The 20464-nt window shown below is 45.4% G+C and overlaps 1 protein-coding gene across 6 annotated transcripts in view; it reads right to left on the bottom strand.

Annotated features, from left to right (window-relative positions):
* LOC123749832 (1,5-anhydro-D-fructose reductase-like) overlaps nt 1–20464 on the bottom strand; it is a 263169-nt gene that overhangs the window by 97274 nt on the left and 145431 nt on the right. For 5 of the 6 annotated variants that reach the window (XM_069317412.1, XM_069317420.1, XM_069317431.1 and 2 more), the window contains one exon: nt 1820–1971. In XM_069317412.1, the coding sequence (XP_069173513.1) occupies nt 1820–1971 (152 nt within the window). The remainder of the gene's footprint in view (nt 1–1819; nt 1972–20464) is intronic. The other variant, XM_069317410.1, reaches the window with a different exon arrangement.

The following is a 20464-nucleotide window of genomic DNA, read 5'->3' as shown; positions in this document are numbered from 1 at the left end:
GAGGTAGTAAAGGAGGAGTGAGAGAAAGAACCAAGAACCACTGCTGTGGACAGGGTAGAAGGTAATACTAATAAGTCAAAGGGGGATTGAGGAGATCATATCACCTAAGGAGAGAGTGGGGAGTCACAGCGGCTCGAGTGGGTGTGTGCACGTGACAACGAGGCTAAGTGGTGGAGCCGCATCCCCTAAATGTGTGACGTTGAGCCCCTCTCCAAGGGCCAGAAGCGCCTAGTGTGATCTCCTAGCGAGGTATAAGCACTCTACCGAGTTGTGGGTTGGGTTGTCCGTAGAGAAGGATCAACGACGATAACACCAACCAACCCACAGTCTATAATAACACCAACACGCCCGTGGTAGACAATTTAATACTAGAGGTGTACCCGGTATTGTCCAGGTCTCTCTATCTGTCTCTCAACTCTCAATCTCTCTTTCTATCTATCTATTCATCTATTCACTCATCCATATATCTATCACTATATCCAATTATATATCTGTATATCCCTCCATCTACCTATTCATCATACTTACCACCCATATATTCATCTATTCATCCATCTATACCTCCACCTATCTGTCCATCCATCTATCTGTCAATCTACCTATCAATTTATCCACCTATTCATCAATCAAAATATCCAACTATCATATCTATCTACCTATCTTTCTTTCCATGGATATATCTATCCCTCTATTCTTCACTCCATCATCCAATTATCTATCCATCTACTCATTTCTCTATCTATCCATCCATCTATCCCTCCGTCTATTCATCCATCTACTACTGTCTGTCTCTGCCTCTGTGTCAGTCTCTCTCTCTCTCGGCCTTTGTCCTTGTTTTTGTGTCTGTTCTTCTGTCTGTGTTAGGTCGCCAGCTTAGCGGTGTGTAATACTAAAAAAAATGAGTAGCTATCCCATTTACTTTGAAATGGGTCCTTATCTTTAGAAAACTTTGAAGCTGTGGGAGGATTGTCTATTTTATGCCACTATGGTCAAATTATGAATAGCAGGATTTTTCCCCCCGAGTTCAGTGAATTATGGTGTACTTTAATATAAAAAAAATATGGTTTTGAAACGATTGTTTTCAAAATATTTAGCTGTATAGTTGGCAGGTTTCGCTGGTGGGGGTCATAATGTGGCCCCTGCACGCTATTTCCTTTTGAATTCTGGGGACCTCGACCAGCCTATGTTCATCCCGCACCCCAGACCATTCTTTCTATGAGTTGGTTGAGGCGTATGGCCTCCAACTCTGAACAGACGGACGTTCAAAAAGACCTTTCCTCTAATAGTTATTGATAAAAGAGAGACAGAGACAGAAAAAACAGATAGAAACTGCGACAGACAGTAGATTGATGGATGGATAGATGGAGAGACAGAGGTATAGCTTTATAGACAAGTAAACCGAGTAATGGACAGAAGGATGGAAATATTTATAGATATTTTGGTAGATTGAAAGATAATTGAATAGATGATTCGATAGATGAATGAATAGATGGGTAATCGGATGGAAAATAAGATACTTAACCTCATCTTATTTTCAAGAATAGGTTAAGTAACAGTCATTGTTTAACATGCATCAAGAGGGCAAAAAGCATAGTATTAGGCACAAATAAATTTACTTACTCTATTAACTATTTGTTCAATGATCAGTTTCAGAAATACACTTTTTTTTAAATACAATGTCAGTGAACTTAACTCACTAGGGAAAATTTGTAGTTGTATGTGAACTTTTACCAGAGGTGGTAAAGTTTCAAGATAACCTGTGCCTCTATGGCCTTTCAGATGGTGAAGAAGAAGGTAGAGAGATTGAGGATGACTTTACCTGTGCTTCCATGGCCCCTCCAGATGGTAGAGAAGTAGATACAGAAGTTGAGGATGACTTTACCTGTGCCTCCATGCCTCTCCAGATACCGAGAATGTCGGTCGTTGGATCGAATATAATTTTATGTGGGATCAATGTATCATCAGCCGTTCCTGCAACAGACACTTTGTTAAGTTGTAAATACAGTAACAGTTCATTGTAGGTAAGAACACAATACACCAAACCACCGCCGTTCTTCACCACTGCCCGAGCGTCAATGTGAACCCAGTTATCAGTAGTTGCCTTTATATTTGGATTTTTTTTATGTTTTATACCTCTTCAAACTCGCATTGTTTATTAATTCCTCATTACTCTCTGGATCAATATACTTCTCTTCTCTAACAATAAATTACTAAGACTCAAACAGTTCTTCATGTGAGAGATCTGTCAAGCTTCTGCCTAGTCTGTTCTCAGCTCCGTTTGTGAGTTTGGTGAAGGGGTTGGCATTTGTGACTTCAATAAAGGTGTTAGTGAGTAGGGAAATTCATGGCTACAACCGTGTGTAAGCACCTTGGACAGGTGCAATGCCTGTGTTGCACCTGTCCAGGTGAGCGTAGGGCAATCCGGTCTTAGCTCCGGTGTGTGGTGCTCTGTGCACGCGGTCGTATTCCTAGTGAGGTTAAGAGGTGGTAGGTTAGGGTAGGGTGAGCACCTGTGGTGCACCTGTCCAGATGTGTGTGTGTGTGTGAGTATGTGTTGCTCCTGCTCGCACGGTCGTAGTCCCAGTAGTGGTAAGTTGAGTGTAGAAAGTGTAAGTTTGCAAGCATTAATTTTCAACTTGCGCATTTATGCTTAGAGTGAGTTTAAGCATATGTATAGAAGACCTAAGCTTGGCTCAGGTGTAGAGCATGTGGCGTTGCTGTGAGTGAATGGGTTGGGTGCGAGAAGGGCAACTTAGCGGGCGGTGAGGCACTCGCTGAGTGTCCTTTCTCGCTTGGAGCATGTGAGTGTGTGTGTGTGTACTTATTTAGTTGTACTTACCTAGTTATGCTTGCGAGGATTGAGCTCGGGCTCTTTGGTCCCGCCTCTCAACTGTCAATCAACTGGTGTACAGGTTTTGGAGCCCACTGCGCTCTATCATATCTACACTTGAAACTGTGAATGGAGTCTGCCTCCACCACATCACTTCCTAATGCATTCCATTTATCTACTACTCTGACACTGAAAAAAATCTTTCTAATGTCTCTGTGGCTCATTTGGGTACTAGGTTTCCACCTGTGTCCCCTTGTTTGTGTTCTGCCCGTGCTAAAGAGAATTTTGTAGGTGGTTACTATGTCTCCCTTTACTCTTCTGTTTTCGAGGGAAGTGAGGTTCAACTCCTTTAGCCTTTCCTCGTAGCTCATGCCTCTCAGTTTTTGGGCGAATCTGGTTGCATACAGCTGAATCTGGTTGCATACAGCTGAATCTGGTTGCATACAGCTGAAAATTGTCTTGCGTTTAACTAGGTATGACTCCAGGCTGAAGCCGCATATTCCAGGATTGGTCTGACATAAATGGTATACAGGACCCAGAACGATTCCTTACACAAGTTTCTAAAGGGAGTTCTTATGTTGGCCAACCTAGCATATGCTACTGATGATATCCTTTAGATGTGGGCCTCTGGGGACAGGTTCGGTGTCATATCAACCCCAAGATCTTTCTCTCTATTTGACCCTTGTAGGATTTCACCTCTCAGATTGTACCTTGTGGTCACACTTTTGCCCTCTTTGCCTAATTTCATTACTTTACACTTTCCTGAGTTGAACTTTAGCAGCCATTTTCTAGATCATTCCTCCAGTTTGTCCAGGTCGTCCTGTAGTCTCTGTCTATCTTCATCTGTCTTGAAACTTTTGCATCATCAGCAAACATTGAAAAGGAAGGTGTCTATACCCTCTGGAAGATCGTTTAAATATATTAGAAACAGGATGGGTCCAAGTACAGAGCCCTGTGAGACTCCGCTGGTGACATCTCGCTACTCTGATGTCTCCCCCCCTCCCCCTCACAGTTACTCGCCGTTTCCTGCTGCTTAGATACTCTCGTATTCACTGGAGCACCTTACCTTTTACTCCTGGCTGTTGCTCCAACTTTTGTATCAGCCTTTCATGGGGTAATGCGTCAAAGTCTTTCTGACAGTTGAAGAAAATGCAGTCTGCTCACCCTTCTCTTTCTTGCCTAATTTTTGCTGTTTGGTCATAGAATTCTACTAAACCTGTGAGGCACGATTTATCATTTCTGAACCCATGATCTTGATGTGTTACAAAGCTATTTCCCTCCAGATGCTCTACAAGCCTTTTCCTCGCGATCTTCTCAATCACCTTGCATGGTATACAAATTAGGGAAACTGGCCTGTAGTTTAGTGCCTCTTGCCTGTCACCCTTTTTGTATAATGGGACTACATTAGCTGTCTTCCAGCTTTCCAGTAGGTCTCCTGTCTCCAGTGACCTGTTATTTATTCACCATAGAGAGTGGCACACTTAGTGCTTCTGCGCGTTCCTTTAGTATCCACGGTGAGATTCTGTCAGGTCCAACAGCCTTTGTCACAATCAGCTCCAACAGATTCCCTTTGACCTCATCACTGGTGAGATCAAATTCCTGCAAGGTTGCTTGGTTTGCCTCCTTATGAAGTGCAGGGGCTCATTCTTTTGTGAAGACCTCCAGGAATATCTTGTTATGTTCTTCACACACATCCTTGTCGTTCTGTGTATCTGTTCTTCCCTTTTCTCAGTTTCATCACTTGTTCATTCACTGCTGTTCTCCTCCTGATGTTGCTGTGGAGCAGTTTTGGTTGGATCTTAGCTTTACCCGCAATTTCATTCTGTCTCTCTCTGCTTCTCTTCTCACTCTGAGGTACTCATTTCTTGCCCTCTAGTATCTCTCTCTGCTCTCTGGTCTTCTGTTATTCCATTAGTTTCTCCATGTTATTTTACTCAATTACTTCACTACCATACATTCCTATATAGTCTTATCTCTGAGTTCTGTTTCCTATGGTGTTCTCCCTAGGATGGTTCCTCATCTCGTTATATTTTTCTCTTCGGCAATTTAGTCTTTTCCCTTCCGATCGCATCCTTAGATAGGTTATCCCTACCTCTATCAGATACTCAAATGTCAATACTCTGTGGTCAATATGGGGGCTTGAAATTTGACTTCCCTTATTTCTGACTCATTCAAGCATTCAAGTTGAATATTAGATCCAGTCTGACTGGTTCGTCATCACCCCTCATTCTTGTCGGTTTCTTGATGTGTTGGCTCAGTGAGTTCCTTGTTGCCACTTCCAAGAGTTTAGCTTTCGATGTATCTGCACCTGCATGTGGGTCCCCATTTTCCCAGTATATCTTTCCATGGTTGAAATCGCCCATGTTTAAACGTCTGGAGCCATTCCTGCAGGCAACTGAAGCTGCTCGCTCTTATATTATTGGATGAATGTTGTTCCTATCAAACTCCTGTCAGGGTCATCTATCATTTAGTGGAGGGTTGTAAATGACTTCCACTATTATAAGTTTCACCCAGTGTCAGAGTAAAAGATTATGTAATCTTTGAATCCGTCACAGCCCATAATTTCCATCTCATCAAAACTCCAGTCCTTCCTTATCAGCAGAGCTACTCCTATATCTCCTCTCCCTTCCCTTTCTTTCCTTACTATATAATAGTCCTTTGGAAACACAGCATCTGTTATGACTCCTGACAATTTTGTTTCTGTGAGTCCTATTAAATCTAGGTTTTCTTTCTATGCCCTTTCCACCAGTTCACTTGCTTTATTGGTAATCCCTTCGATGTTTGAGTACATTACCTTGAAGCTCACTTTCCTATATCCATTTTCACTTTCCCTCCCCACAAGTGTAGGAAGGTGTTCCATAGGCATTGCTATTTGGATAGGCTCATCTTCCTGTGGGGTAGTTTCTAGTGGTTCAGGGGGAGGTGGGGGTGGGGGATGCAGGGGTGAGGTCTTGCCCAGGCCTGCTTGGGGTAGGAAGAAGTCCTGGGGGTGGGGGCAGGGAGTGCTTGTGGTTGGGGGGCAGGGAGTGCTTGTGGTTGGGGGGCAGGGAGTGCTTGGGGTTGGGGGCAGGGATTGCTCAGGGTGAGGGCACAACCTCCTGTGATGTAGTTAGCAGGGGTTTAGGGAGAGGCGGGGTGGAGAATGAAGGGCTTAGGTCTTGTCTGGGCCTGCTTGGGGCAGGAATAAGACCTGGGGATGGGAAGGCAGGGGATACTAGGGGTTAGGGGATGAGGGAGGAATTGGGTGATATGGTGAGCATTCTGTATGGCCAACGAAGAATTTGTGCTGGGGATGGGGGGGACCTATAGGGTTGAAATTGGGGTGATGAAGACCCCTGTGGGTTCCTGAATAGGTGGATTGGGGGTTCCCCACTCCCCTCTGGGATTGCTGGGTTGGAGGTTGAGGTTCCCTGGATCCTTCTTCTTTCTGCATCTTTTCCTTGCATTTGCTGCCCTTATTATCTCGTCCCTAGAATATCCCTCAGAAGGAATACCTTTCTGTAATTCCATGCATTTTTCAGTTTGATCTTCTTTACTAGGATGTCCTCTTCGATGGCCTCGTTCCTGAATACTACCTTGATCAATCGCTTTTTGTCTTTGTTGTATTGGCCAATCCGAAAAAACTGTTCTATGTCTTGTACAGCTCCTTCCATTCCTATCTCCTTTAGTATCCCTGACACTGCAGCTTTGCCGTTAGTCCTCCATTCTTCCTTCACAGAATCTTCTTGTTCCCTAATACCTACCACTACTACATCTCTTTTTCTTTCCATTAGCTGGCTCATGTATCTAGTTGCCTCCTGTGAAGTTACTGCTTTTATTTCAACTTCACTTTAGACATGGCATCTGGGCTCTTCAGTATTTCAGCAAAAGTGGCACCCATTGTTGGGGTCCCTGCCATTGCTACATTCCCTGTTACCTGGGGGATTGTTGCCTGGGCCAGAATCTGAGAAGGGGCTGTTTTTAGTTTTTTTATCTCCTCATGTGCTGCACTTTGTTCCATCTGCATTTTACTTATAGGTTCTCTCATGTCCTTCAATTCCCCACTGAGTTCCCTCCATGCATGAGCAATTATCTCCATGTATGACTCGTCCTGTTCCTCTCCTGCAACTTTGTTCTGTTTTCTTACCATCCTGCTTGACCTGTGTGTGTGTGTATTCACCTAGTTATATTCATCTAGTTGTGTTTGCGGGGGTTGAGCTTTGCTCTTTTGGCCCGCCTCTCAACTGTTTACTAACTACTTTTTTTCACACCACACACTCACACACACATACACACACACACCCACCAGGAAGCAGCCAGTGAGAGCTGACTAACACCCAGATACCTATTTACTGCTAGGTAACAGGGGCATTCAGGGTGAAAGAAACTTTGCACATTTGTTTCTGCCTGGTGCGGGAATCGAACCCGCGCCACCGAATTACGAGTCTTGCGCGCTGTCCACCAGGCTTCAGGCCACCCAACTGTGCCTGGCTACCCGGCTACTGTGTGTGTTTATGGGTGTGTGTGTGTTTGTGTGCAGTAAGTGAGTGTGTGTGTGTAGTGGATGAGTGTCTGTGTAGTGGATATGTGTATGTGTATGTGTGTGTGTGTGTGTGTATTCACCTAGTTGTATTCATCTAGTTGTGCTTGCCGGGGGTTGAGCTCTGCTCTTTCGGCCCGCCTCTCAACTGTCAATCAATCAACTGTTACTAACAACTAACAATTTTTTTCCCCTCACACACACACACACACACACACACACACACACACACACACACACACACACACACACACACACACACACACACACACACACACAGACACACACACACACACACACACACACACACTCTCTCTCACAGGGTTACTAGAATTCTACGACCAGGCAACAAAAATAAGGCAAGAGAGGGAAAGGTGGGCAGACTTCATATTTTTTTATTGTCAGAAAGCCTTTGATACAGTGCCACACAAGAGGCTAGCGCCCTACCAGGCTTTCCGACAGTCCAAAAAAAATACAGTCTGCCCATCCTTCTCTTTCTTGCTTAATCTTTGTCACCTGATCGTAGAATTCTATCAAGCCTGTAAGGCAAGATTTACCCTCCCTGAACCCATGTTGATGGGTTGTCACGAAGTCTCTTCTCTCCAGATGTGTTACTAGTTTTTTTTCTCTCAATCTTCTCCATCACCTTGCATGGTATACAAGTTAAGGACACTGGCCTGTAGTTCAGTGCCTCTTGTCTGTCACCCTTTTTGTATATTTGTACTGCATTAGCAGTCTTCCATATTTCTGGTAGGTCTCCCGTTTCCAGTGACCTACTATACACTATGGAGAGTGGCAAGCAAAGTGCTCCTGTACACTCTTTCAATACCCATGGTGAGATTCCATCCGGCCCAACAGCTTTTCTCACATCCAGCTCAAATAGGTGCTTCTTGACCTCATCTCTTGTAATTTCGAACCTTTCCAAGGTCACCTGGTTTGCTGCCACCTCTCCTAGTGCTGTGACTTCTCCCGGTTCTATTGTAAAGACCTCCTGGAACCTTTTGTTGAGTTCTTCACACACCTCTTTGTCATTCGCTGTGTACCTGTCCTCACTCATCCTAAGTTTCATCACCTGTTCCTTCACTGTTGTCTTCCTCCTGATGTGACTGTGTAGTAGCTTTGGTTCGGTCTTGGCTTTATTAGCTATATCATTTTCATACCTTTTCTCAGCTGCTCTTCTCACACTAACATACTCGTTCCTGGTTCTCTGGTATCTCTCTCTACTTTCTGGTGTTCTGTTATTACGGAAGTTCCTCCATGCCCTTTTGTTCAGCTCCTTTGCTTTCATACATTCCCTATTAAACCACGGATTCTTCCATTGCTTCTCTGGTTTTTCCTGTTGGGCTGGGACAAACCTGCTTACAGCCTCCTGACATTTTTGGGTGACATAGTCCATCATGTCTTGTACGGACTTGGTTCCGAGTTATGTGTCCCAATGTATATCCCATAGGAATTTATTCATCTCCTCATAGTTTCCCTTTCGGTACGCCAGCCCTTTGTTTCCCAGTTCTTTTTTGGGGGGGATAATTCCTAGCTCAACCAGGTACTCAAAGCTCAATACACTATGATCACTCATTCCCAAGGGGGCTTCCAACTTAACTTCCCTTATATCCGACTCATTTAGGGTAAATATCAGATCAAGCAAGGCTGGTTCATCCCCTCCTCTCATTCTTGTCGGTCCCTTTACGTGTTGACTTAGAAAGTTTGTTTTTGCCACAACCCGTTCTCGCATATTTAATAAGTCAATATTGACTTATTAGTTGCGTACATTGGTGACATACTAAACATAATAGTTTCCCTTGAAAAGCTTCATAGAAAACACCGACCTTACCTAACCTATTTAGTATGTTAAAATAAGCATCTTATAGCTTCGTAATTACAATTGTTACTTAACCTATTATAGGTATAGGAAATTACGAAGCAATAAGATGCTTATCTTAACATACTAAGTAGGTTAGGTAAGGTCGGTGTTTTCTATGAAGCTTTTCAAGGGAAACTATTATGTTAAGTATGTCACCTATGCACATATTTAATATGTCAATATTGACTTATTAAATTTGCGAGAACGGGTTGCACATCCAGCAGCTTAGCTCTCCATGTGTCTTGGCCTCCATGTGGATCTCTATTTCCCAAATCTACCTTCCAATGGTTGAAGTCTCCCATAATTAGTAGTCTGGATCTGTTCCTGCTAGCCACAGAAGCTGCTCTCTCTCTATTATATTGATGGTGGCCAAGTTGTTTCTATCATATACCTGTCTGGGTCTTCTGTCATTCGGTGGGGGGTTATATATGACTACTACTATAATTTTCTGTCCTCCAGTTGATATGGTGCCTGATATGTAGTCACTGAATCCTTCACAGTTCTGAGTTACCATCTCTTTGAAACTCCAGCCTTCTCTTAGTAGCAAAGCTACACCACCTCCTCCTCTCCCTTCTCTCTCTTTCCTCACTACATAGTAGTCCTGTGGAAATGCTGCGTTTGTTATAGTTTTCGTTAGCTTTGTTTCTGTGAGTGATATTATGTCTGGGCTTTCTTCTAGTGCCCATTCTCCGAGTTCATTTGTTTTATTTGTAATCCCATCTATGTTAGTGTACATTGCCTTGAAGCTCACTTTCTTCTGTTTATTTTCTTGTCCCTTTCTTGGCGAGCATTCTGCTGGTGTGGGAAGCTGTTCCGTGGGTGAGAAGATCTGTAAGGTGGTTTGCAGGGTCTCTGAGGATTTTGGGGTGGGGGGTTTAAGGGAAGGGGGGACAGGTAGGGTGTGGGTTAAGGAGATAGGAGGGACATGGAGGATACGAGGTGAGGGGGGAGGAGGGATAGGGAGGGTATGGGATGAAGAGGGAGGGGAGACAGGGGGGGGAAAGGTGGGAGGGGGGACATGATGGGAATGGTGGAGGTGTGACAGGGTCAGAATGGGGTGGGGGGGGGGGAGGGAGGGTTGGGTGGGGGCAGGTAGGGTGAGGGCAAGGGAGGGTTTCTATGCAGAGGGGGGTGGTGGTGTTGCCCTCCCCTCTGGTGTTGCTGGGATGCTGGTCGTAGGTTCCCCTCTTGTCTCGACGACTGTTGTGTTGGGGGCTGTGATTTATGGTTTGCTCCTCTCTCCCTGCGCTTCCTCCTTGCCTCTGCTGCCCTGGGTCTCTCCTCCTTCATCCTGTCCCTCTGCAAGAATACTTTTTTGTATCCCTCCACATGCTGCAGACGACTCTTCCTTTCGAAAATATCCTCCTTCGTGGTTTCGTTTGTAAACACCACCTTTACAAGTTGGTTTCTGTCCTTGTACCAGCCCAACCTGAAAACCTTCTCAACGTTTTGTTCAGCCCCTTCCATCTGTAACCCCTTCAGTAGCCCATGTACTGCCTCTCTATCCTTGCTATTCCGTTCTTGCCTGTTGGATCCTTCCTGTTCTTTGATGCCTACAACTACCACTGATCTTTTTCTCTCCAGCAGCTGAGTGATGCACCTTGCTGCTTTCTGTGAGGTAGCAGCTTGCATGGCTACCTCCCTCACTGTGGCCATTGCTTCTGAGCTCTTTTTCAGTATGTCCGCAAATGTTTCAGGCACAGAGGCATTTCCTTCCAATGTAACATTCCCACCTTCCCTTTGGATGATAATCTGATGCTCGGTCTCTTTATTTTTCTCTGTGAGGGATTTGATCTCCTCCCTTGCTGATGTCAGCTCACTTTGCAGGTTGTTAATTGTAATCCTCATTTCATGCATCTCCCTCCTGAATTCCTCCAAAACTTGGGTTAACATTTCCTTCGTTTGGTCACTCTGGCTGTTTCCTGTGTCCTTGTTGCGTCCTCCTGCCATTTTGCCCCTTGTCAAGAGAGAGAGCAAGAGAGAGAGAGAGAGAGAGAGAGAGAGAGAGAGAGAGAGATAGCAAGAGAGCAAGAGAGAGAGAGAGAGAGAGAGAGAGAGAGAGAGAGAGAGAGAGAGAGAGAGAGAACATGTGTGCGTGTGTGCGCGTGGGATGGGGGGTTAAGAGAAGGTGTTGTGTTGTCTGCAGATTAAGGCAGGTAAGAGAGGGGGTAAGAGAAGGGGTAAGAGAGGGGGTGGATTATGAGTGAGGATTTTATCCCCTTTCCACGAAAGGTGTCCCTTCTAGCCTGAATGGACGTATGTGTGAGTGCGTGCGTGTGCGTGTGTTTGTTTTTACGTGTGCATGCATGTGTGCTTGCAAGCGTGTGTGTGTGCATGTGTGTGTTACGGGGCTCCTGTAAAATGTCAACCGCTACCCAAATTGAGTCACTTTGATATTTTAAATGTATCTGATATACTGAACAAGAATTTGGTAATATTTTACCTCTGTACACCTGAAGAATTGAGCAGAATTTGTGTGTGCATGCATACGTATGTGGGCGTGCGTGCGTGCGTGTGTCACGAGTTCCCGTAAGCGTTAACTACTACCGAAAATGAGCCATTTTGAGATTTTTAAATATATATGCTATCCTGAACAAGAAATTTATAATATTTTACCTAGCACTGTACACCTGATTAATTAACCAGAGAGGGGTACATACCAGTCTTCCTTTCCGCTCACACAACTAGATGAGTAATGATGATGTATGGTTGACGGTGCTCCGTCGTCGCCTTTACTTGGTGATTCACTAAGTGCTAGTGGATTGATGATGGCGGTTCTTCTCTATCTACACAAAGCTCTGGAGTCAGTCACTGTATCGTTAGGTTACAATTTACTAATTTACTTTACCACTGATCACAGTCACCACCCAACAAACACAATCAAGTAGTTCCACCTGGCCATTAGGTCAGGTTGCTCCACATGGTCCTCAACACTTATATGCACCGGTGATGCCACTAGCTCAACTTTGGTTTCTTCACACTGTGTGCGAAGTGTGTGTGTGTGTGTGTGTATACTCACCTAATTGTACTCACTTAATTGTGCTTGCAGGGGTTGAGCTTTGGCTCTTTGGTTCCTCCTCTCAACTGTCAATCAACTGGTGTACAGATTCCTGAGCCTACTGGGCTCTATCATATCTACATTTGAAACTGTGTATGAAGTCAGCCTCCACCACATCACTTCCTAGTGCATTCCATTTATTAACTACTCTGACACTGAAAAAATACTTTCTAACGTCTCTGTGGCTCATCTGGGTACTAAGTTTCCACCTGTGTCCCCTTGTTAGTGTCCCACACGTGCTGAAGAGTTTGCCTTTGTCCACCCTGTCAATTCCCCTGAGAATTGTGTAGGTGGTTATCATGTCTCCCCTTACTCTTCTGCTTTCCAGGGATGTGAGGTTCAGCTCCTTTAGTCTTTCCTCGTAGCTCATTCCTCTCAGTTCCGGGACGAGCCTGGTGGCATACGGCTGAATCTTCTCTAACTTTGTCTTGTGTTTAACTAGGTATGGACTCCAGGCCATACCTGTGTGTGTGTTGAGGGGTGATAGGGAGGGGAGAGAGAGAGAGAGAGAGAGAGAGAGAGAGAGAGAGAGAGAGAGAGAGAGAGAGAGAGAGAGAGAGAGAGAGAGAGAGAGAGAGAGAGAGAGAGAGAGAGAGAGAGAGAGTGAGAGAGAGAGAGAGAGAGAGAGAGAGAGACAGAGAGAGAGAGAGATAGAGAGAGAGAGAGAGAGAGAGAGAGAGAGAGAGAGAGAGAGAGAGAGAGAGAGAGAGAGAGAGAGAGAGAGAGAGAGAGAGAGAGAGAGTGGGTGTGGGAGGAAAGAGGGAGAAGGGGTGCTAGTTGGGGAGATGGGGAAGTGTGTGCGGGGAGGGTTCAGAGTAGGGAGGAATATGGGAAGGCCCTGTAGGTGGTAGGCTGTGTTTTGTTGAAGGTGTTATGTTGAGAAGGGTGGGGGTAAGGGAAGGTGAGGGGGTTATTCGGTGCAGGGCGTAATGTTGTCACATGTAGGTGGCAAAAACTAGTGCCCAACAGAGTCGTATATTGTCTCTTGAGGTTCGTTTCTGTACTTTAACTTCGATCCAAGACTAAATACTGTATTGCAAGAACACTACATCGTATGATTGACTGACTTATTGAAAGGCTCTTACCACCAGGCCAGCATCCCAAAGCACAACTAGGTGTTGAGAAGCGCTTTTGTCATCTTGATTACCACCCTGTAGGCCCGTTGATATCCTCGCCGCTTCTAGGCGTAGATCACTCTGACTTCCCGCTATATAACACCAGGAATCAGCTTCTTGTTCCCCTTAGCAACGGTATAGCTCTAATGCTACACGTTTTGATCTTCTTCACTATTCTATTCTCTTTTTGATTTGCTTTCATCATCACAATCACATCTAGTTATGTACACTCTGACCGGGCGGTGGTGGCAACGTGCCAGTCGTGGCACTGATGTCGTACAGGGATCTTGACTGATTAGCACTATCGGACACACTATGTAGCACTATCAGACACAATCCATGAAATTGCTATTTTCTAATCAGTGTGTTACACTTCGTAATATCACTACTCAACGATTTTCCTTTGTATCCCTCTGATGCCCCGAATTATGAAAACTTTTCGACGAGCGCGCTGCTTGTGTCCACCCTCCCTAGACACAAGGCCGTGTGTGTGTGTGTGTGTGTGTGTGTGTGTGTGTGTGTGTGTGTGTGTGTGTGTGTGTGTGTGTGTGTGTGTGTGTGTGTGTGTGTGTGTGTGTGTGTGTATACTCATCTATTTGTACTCACCTATTTGTGTCTGCAGGATCGTAATTTTAAAATTACGAATAAAATTTGCTTCAAATACCTGCTCCTTAAGTGAATTCCATTTTTCCAATAGTCTCACACTAAAAGAAAACTTCCTCTCATCACTGTGACTCATCTGAGTTTTCAGCTTCCACCCATGATCCCCCGTTCTGTTACTAATCCGTGTGAACATTTCGTCTATGTCCACTATGTTAATCCTCCTGAGTATTTTATACGTTCCTATCATATCCCCCCCACCTCTCGCTTCTCTTTCTAGTGTCGTAAGGCTCAGTTCCTTCAGGCACTCTTTATATACCATCCCTCGTAACGCTGGGACGAGTTTCGTTGCAAACTTCTGAATCTTTTCCAGTTTCCTTGTGTGTTTCTTCAGACGAGGACTCCATGATGAGGCAGCATACTCTAAGACTGGCCTCATATAGGCAGTGTAAAGGCCCTAAATGCCTTCTTACTTAGGTTTCTGAATGATGTTCTAACTTTTGCCATAGTAGAGTACGCTGCTGTCGTAATCCTATATATATATGCCTCAGGAGATAGATTAGGTGTTACGTCCAGGCCTAGGTCTCTTTCTCGCGTCGTCACATTTAGGCAGTTCCCCCTTCATTGTGTTTTGTCCCTTTGGTCTTTTATCACCTAGTCCCATTTCCATAACTTTACATTTGCTCGTGTTGAACTCCCGTAGCCATTTCTCTAACCATCTCTGCAACCTGTTCAAGTCCTCTTGGAGGAACCTACAATCCTTAGCTGTCACAACTCTTGTCATCAACTTTGTGGACTCCGCGAACATCAACATGTACGACTCTACTTCTGTAGACATGTCGTTAGCGTATATTAGAAGTAGAATTGGTCCCAGCATTGATCCTCTAGGTACTCCACTCGTTACTGTTCGCCAGTCCGACTTCTTGCCCCTTCCCGTAACTCTCTGGCTCCTTCCTGTTAGGTAGTTCTTTATCCATGCTTGGGCCTTTCCTCTCACCCCTGCCTGCCTCTCGAGTTTGAATAGTAGTCTCAGGTTCGGTACTGTACCCAAGGCTTTTTGATAGGCAAGAAATATGAAGTCTGCCCAACCTTCTCTGTCTTGCCTTATCCTCATTATTTTATCATAGAATTCCAAAAGGTTTGTTAGGCAAGATTTCCCTTTCCAGAACCCATGTTGATGTTTGTTTTCAAACCTAACGTTCTCTAGGTGTGCAACCAGTTTAGCCTAATTATTCTCTCAAGTATTTTACAGGGAATGCTTGTCAGTGAAACCAAGTCTATAGTTAAGTGCCTCCTCTTTATCACCTTTCTTGAAAATCGGTACAACATTTGTCCTTTTCCAGCAATTGGACAATTCTCCCGACATATGTGATTCATTAAAGATCCTTGCCAGAGGCACGCTGAGGCCCCGCCTTGCCTATTTTAGTATCCACGGTGACACTTTGTCTGGTTCAACTGCTTTAGCTGCATCCCGTATTGTCAACTTTATCATTACCTCATCTGCTGTCACAGGTGACAGCAGAGGAGCACACACACACACACACACACACACACACACACACACACACACACACACACACACACACACACACACACACACACACACACACACACAAAAGTCTTGGGTCAGCTTTGATCGTGAGCAGACATGTAGGGTCAGCGGTCCGCGTTAACCGAGGGAACAATAGGGTTCAAGAGAGCGGGTGTACTGTGCAGTGAGAATCGGGACAGTGTAAATTGAACAGTGGCATTGTAATGCAACACATTGATCACATCTCGTGGTGAATTATCTTAGTGAATTTAGAAAAGATAGCTAGTGAAGATCGACTTCTTGAGGAAGCATCAGTCGCATCAGCCGGGACCCACATGGAGACCTGTTAGACCTCACAGGATTACCGACGTCACGCCGTGTATTCACCTAGAGTGCTTGTGGGGGGCTGACTGGTAAGTGTCTCTCATAAGTCTCCAACAGTATACAAGGTTTATATATCATATCATAGAGACTATTGCATTCCATTCAATAATACAATCGTGGTAGACAGGTAACAGGGACAGCAACTGTGAGCTCACTGGGGACCCAGATAAGCCGCTAATCCTCCCCCACCCGCCGTAATCTGAAGACTACACCTCACCCATCTCTTAACCCCCATCTCACTCTCCCAACACACTCCCCCACCCCCGCCACCATTCCCAATCTCCCAAAACACCCCCCCCCCCACCCCACCCACCACACCCACTCACACTAGGACTATTCGTGCTCTCTCTCTTGCTCTCTCTCTCTTGACAAGGGCAAAATGGCAGGTGGACGCAACAGGGACACAGGGAACAGCCAAATTGATCAAACGAGGGACATGTTAACCCAAGTTCTGGAGGAATTCAGGAAGGAGATGCAGGAAATGAGGATTACAATTAACAACCTGCAAAGTGAGCTGACATCAGCAAGGGAGAAGATCAAATCCCTCACAGAAAAAAATAAAGAGACCGAGCATCAGATTATCATCCAAAGGGAAGGTGGGAATGTTACATTGGAAGGAAATGCCTCTGTACCTGAAACATTTGCAGACATACTGAAAAAGAGCTCAGAAGCAATGGACACAGTGAGGGAGGTAGCGATGCAAGCAGCCACCTCACAGGAAGCAGCAAGGTACACCACTCAGCTGGAGAGAAAAAGATCAGTGGTAGTTGTAGGCATCAAAGAACAGGAAGGATCCAACAGGCAAGAATGGAATAGCAAGGATAGAGAGGCAGTACAGGGGCTACTGACGGGGTTACAGATGGAAGGGGCTGAATGAAACATTGACAAGGTTTTCAGGTTGGGCTGGTACAACAAGGACAGAAACCGACTTGTAAAGGTGGTGTTTACAAACGAAACCACGAAGGAGGATAGTCTCGAAAAGGAAGAGTCGACTGCAGCATGTGGAGGGATACAAGAAAGTATTCCTGCAGAGGGACAGGACGAAGGAGGAGAGAGCCAGGGCAGCAGAGGCAAGGAGGAAGCGCAGGGAGGGAGAAGGAAACCAGGAAATCACACCCCCCAACACAACAGTCCTAGAGACAAGAGGCGAACCCAAAACCAGCATCCCAGCAACACCAGAGGGGAGGGCAACCCCACCACCCCCCTCTGCATAGAAACCCTCCCTTCCTCTCACCCTACCTACCCCCACCCAACCCTCCCTCCCTCCCCCCCCCACCCCATTCTTACCCTGTCTTCCCTTCCCCATTTCCATCATGTCCCCCCTCCCACCTTTTCCCCCCCTGTCCCCCCTCCCCCTTCATCCCATACCCTCCCTATCCCTCCTCCCCCCTCACCCCGTATCCTCCATGTCCCCCCTATCTCCTTAACCCACACCCTACCTGTCCCCCCTTCCATGAAACCCCCACCCCTCTCCCCAAACTCAACTGAAATCCTGCAAACCACCTCACAGATCATCTCACCCACTGAAAAGCTTCCCACACCAGCGGATTGCTCACCAAGAAAGGGACAAGAAAATGAACTGAAGAAAGTGAGCTTGAAGGCAATGTACACTAACATAGATGGAATTACAAATAAAACAAGTGAACTCAGAGAATGGGCACTAGAAGAAAACCCAGACATAATAGCACTCACAGAAACAAAGCTAACAAACACCATAACAAATGCAGTGTTTCCACAGGGCTACTATGTAGTGAGGAAAGAGAGAGAAGGGAGAGGAGGAGGTGGTGTAGCTTTGCTACTAAGAGAAGGTTGGAGTTTCGAAGAGGTGGTAATTCAGAACTGTGAAGGTTTCAGTGACTACATATCAGGCACCATAGCAACTGGAGGACAGAAAATTATAGTAGCAGTCATATATAACCCCCACCGAATGTCAGAAGACCCAGACAGGAATATGATAGAAACAACTTGGCCACCATCAATATAATAGAGAGAGCAGCTTCTGTGGCTAGCAGGAACGGATCCAGGCTACTAATCATGGGAGACTTCAACCATGGAAAGATAGATTGGGGGAACAGAGACCCACATGGAGGCCCAGACACATAGGGAGCTAAGCTGCTGGATGTGGCAACATGAAACTTTCTAAGTCAACACGTAAAGGGACCGACAAGAACGAGAGAAGGGGATGAACCAGCCTTGCTTGATCTGATATTTACCCTAAATGAGTCGGATATAAGGGAAGTTTAGTTGGAAGCCCCCTTTTGAATGAGTGATCATAGTGTATTGAGTTTTGAGTACCTGGTTGAGCTAGGAATTATCCCCCCCAAAAAAGAACTGGGAAACAAAGGGCTGGCATACCGAAAGGGAAACTATGAGGAGATGAATAAATTCCTATGGGATATACATTGGGACACATAACTCGGAACCAAGTCCGTACAAGACATGATGGTCTATGTCACCCAAAAATGTCAGGAGGCTGTAAGCAGGTTTGTCCCAGCCCAACAGGAAAAAACAGAGAAGCAAAGGAAGAATCCATGGTTTAATAGGGAATGTATGAAAACAAAGGAGCTGAACAAAAGGGCATGGAGGAACTTCCGTAATAACAGAACACCAGAAAGTAGAGAGAGATACCAGAGAACCAGGAACGAGTATGTTAGTGTGAGAAGAGCAGCTGAGAAAAGATATGAAATTGATATAGCTATTAAAGCCAAGACCGAACCAAAGCTGCTACACAGTCACATCAGGAGGAAGACAACAGTGAAGGAACAGTTGATGAAACTTAGGGTGGGCGAGGACAGGTACACAGAGAATGACAAAGAGGTGTGTGAAGAACTCAACAAAAGGTTCCAGGAGGTCTTTACAATAGAACAGGGAGAAGTCACGGCGCTAGGAGAGGTCGCAGCAAACCAGGTGACCTTGGAAAGGTTCGAAATTACAAGAGATGAGGTCAAGAAGCACCTATTGGAGCTGGATGTGAGAAAAGCTGTTGGGCTGGATGGAATCTCACCATGGGTATTGAAAGAGTGTGCAGGAGCACTTTGCTTGCCACTCTCCATAGTGTATAGTAGGTCACTGGAAACGGGAGACCTACCAGAAGTATGGAAGACTGCTAATGTAGTACCAATATTTAAAAAGGGTGACAGACAAGAGGCACTGAACTACAGGCCAGTGTCCTAACTTGTATACCATGCAAGGTGATGGATAAGATTGTGAGAAAAAACCTAGTAACACATCTGGAGAGAAGAGACTTTGTGACAACCCATCAACATGGGTTCAGGTAGGGTAAATCTTGCCTTACAGGCTTGATAGAATTCTATGATCAGGTGACAAAGATTAAGCAAGGAAGAGAAGGATGGGCGGACTGCATTTTTTTGGACTGTCGGAAAGCCTTTGGCACAGTACCCCATAAAAGATTGATGCATAAGCTGGAGAAACAGGCAGGAGTAACTGGTAGGGCGCTCCAGTGGATAAGGGAGTACCTAAGCAATAGGAAGCAGAGAGTTATAGTGAGGGGTGAGACCTCAGAATGGCGTGAAGTCACCAGTGGAGTCCCACAGGGCTCTGTGCTTGGACCTATACTGTTTCTGATACATGTAAATGATCTCCCAGAGGGTATAGACTCATTCCTCTCAATGTTTGCTGACGACACCAAAATTATGAGAAGGATTAAGACAGAGGAGGACAGCTTGAGGCTTCAAGAAGACCTGGACAAGCTGCAGGAATGGTCGAACAAATGGATGTTAGAGTTTAACCCAAGCAAATGTAATGTAATGAAGATAGGGGTAGGAAGCAGGAGACCAGATACAAGGTATCACTTGGGAGATGAAATACCTCAAGAGTCAGAGAGAGAGAAAGACCTGGGGTTGATATCACGCCAGACCTGTCCCCTGAAGCTCATATCAAGATGATAACATCAGCAGCATATGCCAGGTTGGCTAACATAAGAACGGCCTTTAGAAACTTGTGTAAGGAATCTTTCAGAACATTATATGCCACATATGTCAGACCAATCCTGGAGTATGCGGCTCCAGCATGGAGTTCATATCTAGTCAAGCATAAGACTAAACTGGAAAAGGTTCAAAGGTTTGCCACCAGACTAGTACCCGAGCTGAGAGGTATGAGCTACGAGGAGAGACTACGGGAATTGAACCTCTCTTCGTTGGAAGACAGAAGAGTTAGGGGGGACATGATCACCACATTCAAGATTCTCAAGGGAATCGACAGGGTTGATAAAGACAGGCTATTTAACACAAGGGGTACACGCACTAGGGGACACAGGTGGAAACTGAGTGCCCAAATGAGCCACAGAGATATTAGAAAGAACTTTTTTAGTGTCAGAGTGGTTGACAAATGGAATGCATTAGGAAGCAATGTGGTGGAGGCTGACTCCATACACAGTTTCAAGTGTAGATATGATAGAGCCCAGTAGGCTCAGGAACCTGTACACCTGTTGATTGACAGTTGAGAGGCGGGACCAAAGAGCCAGAGCTCAACCCCCGCAAGCACAACTAGGTGAGTACAACTAGGTGAGTACACACACACACACACACAGACAGACAGACAGCCGCG

The sequence above is a fragment of the Procambarus clarkii genome, chromosome 8, assembly GCF_040958095.1.
Source record: "Procambarus clarkii isolate CNS0578487 chromosome 8, FALCON_Pclarkii_2.0, whole genome shotgun sequence".
NCBI lineage: Eukaryota > Metazoa > Arthropoda > Malacostraca > Decapoda > Cambaridae > Procambarus > Procambarus clarkii.
This window is presented reverse-complemented; position numbering and strand designations above follow the sequence as displayed.